This window comes from Egretta garzetta, unplaced genomic scaffold, assembly GCF_000687185.1.
Source record: "Egretta garzetta isolate BGI_Z169 unplaced genomic scaffold, ASM68718v1 scaffold172, whole genome shotgun sequence".
In the NCBI taxonomy this organism is placed as follows: Eukaryota; Metazoa; Chordata; class Aves; order Pelecaniformes; family Ardeidae; genus Egretta; species Egretta garzetta.
Window position 1 is genome coordinate 4,567,322 of NW_009258951.1, and position 3,673 is coordinate 4,570,994.

Genomic DNA, 3,673 nt, shown 5'->3' on the forward strand with positions numbered 1-3,673 from the left:
TCTTTCACAATGGCTCTCATCTGTCAGGTAAAACTTTCTGAAGCTGTTAGAACTAAAGCAAACCCAGACAAGTCTCACGTTCTGTATTGTTTCAACTTGGGGAATTCATTATTGAAAGAAGTAGTGGAGAATTATTGAAAGGAATGAAAATATCTGTGCAGTTTTGCACTTGAGAATGGCAGAAGTACCTGCCTGAGCTTTCCTGTTTTTTATGCAAATGTTTTCCAGAGAGGATTCAGAGAGCACTGAGGTGATGGCCCTGCCTTCGGCTGCCCTGGTAATCGGTGCTGTGCCAGTGCATCTTCTAAAGGATTCAGGAGAGGCTGACCCACCTTTCAGGGACGGTGAGTAACATGAAAGCAGGGATGCTGGCCTGCCAAGAATGCGGGCACTGTGGTAGTCAAATGTTGTTTCTCCTGTGTGTATGTTATTTTTCACCAACACATTAATGGAAAAAAAACCAGTAAAAAACTCCCCTTCCCACCACAGCCCTCCATCCTCCGTTGAAATATGTAGCTGAAAAAGTCTGGTTGAATGTAGAAACTCTTGAGATAATAATCCTGCAGCACTATTCCAGGGCAATTATATTTCACGTTTGATGAGTCCATGCTCTAGACCTCAGCCTAAGTTATATCTTCCAGATGTAGTAGTTCATCCAGCTCAGGAGACGCATTCCTGTGGCAGACTCTCGCTCTGCAGGAGAAAGGTAGGGCATGGGGCATATTGACTCCTGCTGCTGGGGCAGTGGTTTACTGTTTCTGAACTTTCTATGGGAAGTGGAGAGTTTGTAGACAGAAAACTTCAGTTTGTTGGAAACGGGGGGAAAAAAAACGTTGAGGGAGTAGGTTGGCATTTACTAATAGATCAGCTCAGGCTGTGTTTGGTAAGGAAGGGAAGAAAGAAGGTGAGGCTCAGATGCCTTAGACATTGCTCGTGGCGTATTCTCCCAAAATGAAACTGATTCATGTTTGGAAATGATTTGACTGCAGGCAGATAGTTGAGAACATAATGTATTGTGCAGCTTCCTACCTAATTTACTTGTCCAATTAGATCATTTAAATATTCAAGCATTTGTGGCTTGTTTTTATTTTGTAGAATTTATAAGAAAAACTCACCATCTTTTCCTTGCAGAAATCTTGTCCCTGTGTTCTCTCCGTTCTGTTTTTTCTGGATGAGGACAACTGAGGTACGTATACGGGGCTGGGAGATACTGACGCAGGGAAGACTGGGAACTGTCTGAAAGTGGTAAAAATCAAAGGTTGCAGGAGGTGGTGGCTTCACCAGAGACTTCCCTGTGACATATTAATTGAAATACATTTTTGTGGCTACTTAACTCTGACAACATATTTTTGCATGAACATTAAATTGCACCTTGTAGGAACTTTGGCAGCCTGCATCATGAAGCCCTACAGAAGCAGAGATATCTTTTGAGATTTGAAGTTAGGGAAGGCACTAATTGTAAGCATTTTTTGCTGATTGTCATAAATAGTATTTCAGTCTTGTATGTTCCTCCCTACCTGCAGTTCCTCAGCTCTGGCTTTGTAGATATTATCAAATTAATGCTGTCATGAGAGCGCGGTACTGAGCCAGACGATGGCTGTCCTTGTTGCATAATGCAGAGAGCTTTGGCCAGAGGAGTTTTTAGCAATAGTGAAGAAGGGCGGGGTATAGAGGACACACTCTGTAATTGAGGATCAAAGTTAATTGTTTCTGCTTCTCAATTTGTATAGGAGCTGTTCAGCTGCAAAAGGCAGAAGTGTTAGGAAGCGTCTCTCACCTCTACATTTTGTCATCAGGGAGAAGTGAAGAGGTAAGTTCTACTTTTTACAAAATCAAATTTTTCTAAGAAAAGTCCTCAAAATAGCTTGGCAATACATTTCTTGGTAGGAGGCTTAAGTATAACCTAGATTAGTAAAAACTGTATGTGATGTACAGAAATGTGATGGACATAGTCAGCATATTGCTAGAAGTAGTTAATAATTTTTAAGTACAGAAGCATTGTCTAGTTTATCTCACCTGTCAGGCAGAAAAGAGGTGGGGAAGCTATGGAAGTAAAATGGGAAAGGTGAGGCAACATTTTTCTAAAAACTTTAGGAAGTGGCTTTTGTTAGGATAAAATCCCACTCTGTAGGTCTATGAAGTTGTATTTAATTTGTGTGGATTAAGGTTTTTTTCCACAGATCTTGACACCATCAGAAGTTCTTAAATTTCCAGTTAAAGAGTGGGGAATCACAGTTTTTGTTTTGTCTCCTCTCTTTTACCAAATGACAGGAAGCACCATTAACTGGAATAGTCCTGTTTTCCCTTTGCCCCTACAGTTCTGTATTCTGGTAACTATGTAATGTAATACTCAATAATTATTAGCATTAATTTGAACACAAAGCTTTAAAATAATTTTATATGTTTTCATTCTGGCAACAGACCAATTCAATCTCTGGTGCAGAAGCAGCTGGATAATCTGTATATAGTTTCCTTTTATTGTAGTTCTGTATGTGTGGTATTCTGCATACCCCCAGTTTGCATTCCAGCAGCAACTGAAGCGTGAGGCACAAAATTCAGTCTGCGTCAGTAGAAATCAGACTTCTAGCCAAGTTCTATGTCAAAATCCACGAGTGGTGAAGGAGAGGGGGTTTGAAGTGGTTTTTGAATTAAGCCTCATCAACAGAGTCTTAAATAATCTGGTGCAAGGAAAAGTTACGAAAGTAGAGTTTGGCTTGGAGAACAGAATTGCAACAATTATTGGGTAATCGATTTCTGGAAAAAAGAGATCTTGTGGAGCCTCCTTGGTAAATAATGGTGCCCAGTACACAGTGGTCTAAATGGGACTGTCATGTTCAGAACTGAATGAAGGAAAGGAAAAGGAATACAAATGAAGACTTTTATGGGATGGGGTAAAAGAATGACTCTTGCTAGTCAGTTACTGTCGGATCATGTTTTATGCTTTAAAATGTATTTGCGATTTTGGAATTGTAGATCTCTTGTTTTTTTAAAACATCATTTACTAAAAATGGTCAGTATGAGCAAACTGAGTAGCATGGAGTTGCTGCCCATACGATGTTTTTATATATTTTTTTGCCATTTTTTTGGTGAGGTTTTTATTTCTACTAACTATCCTTTATTGCAATAGGGAAGGCTTTCAGAAGTGGCACAAAGTTGAAGATGGATATCAAGAGCATGAAGAACTATCTCTATTGGCTGTACTGCCAGTTTGAACTAATCACCTGCAGCTATCTCATGGAGCCCTGGGAAAAACTACTCTTCTACACGTTCAACATTACTATGTTAGTTATGCTATTATACGCTGCTTACATCTTTGTCCCTGTCCACGTTAGCACAGCTTTTCAATTCTTCTTGCACTTAGTTGGAAACCAACATGAAAATACCGTTTCTATCCTGAAGTAACATTGGCAACCTGACGCTGACTTTTGGATCAAACAAGTGTTTTTCTTAACACTCCGGTTTTGTTTAGAAACAGGTTCAGGGTGTATGCACCGTTTTATTCTGAAGTATCTCTTAATGTTCTTTTGTATTTTGGGATTCTCTGACAGCAAATTGTTTTGGCAAAACAATTTCAATCAGTCCTTGTTTTTATCATTTGACTGACCGCTTCTTAAAGAGCTTTCAATTTTAAAGACTGGCTGGAGTTACGAAACTGGGTTTGGTACAGAAACAA

The 3,673-nt window shown here is 39.6% G+C and overlaps 1 protein-coding gene across 1 annotated transcript; it reads left to right on the plus strand.

The window, feature by feature from the left end:
• Positions 1 to 3,159: 3,159 nt before the first annotated feature.
• LOC104122333 (serine palmitoyltransferase small subunit B) lies at positions 3,160 to 3,402 on the plus strand. The gene has a single exon (XM_009634442.1). It carries the CDS (start codon positions 3,160 to 3,162, stop codon positions 3,400 to 3,402), a length of 243 nt encoding a protein of 80 aa, XP_009632737.1.
• Positions 3,403 to 3,673: the final 271 nt, after the last annotated feature.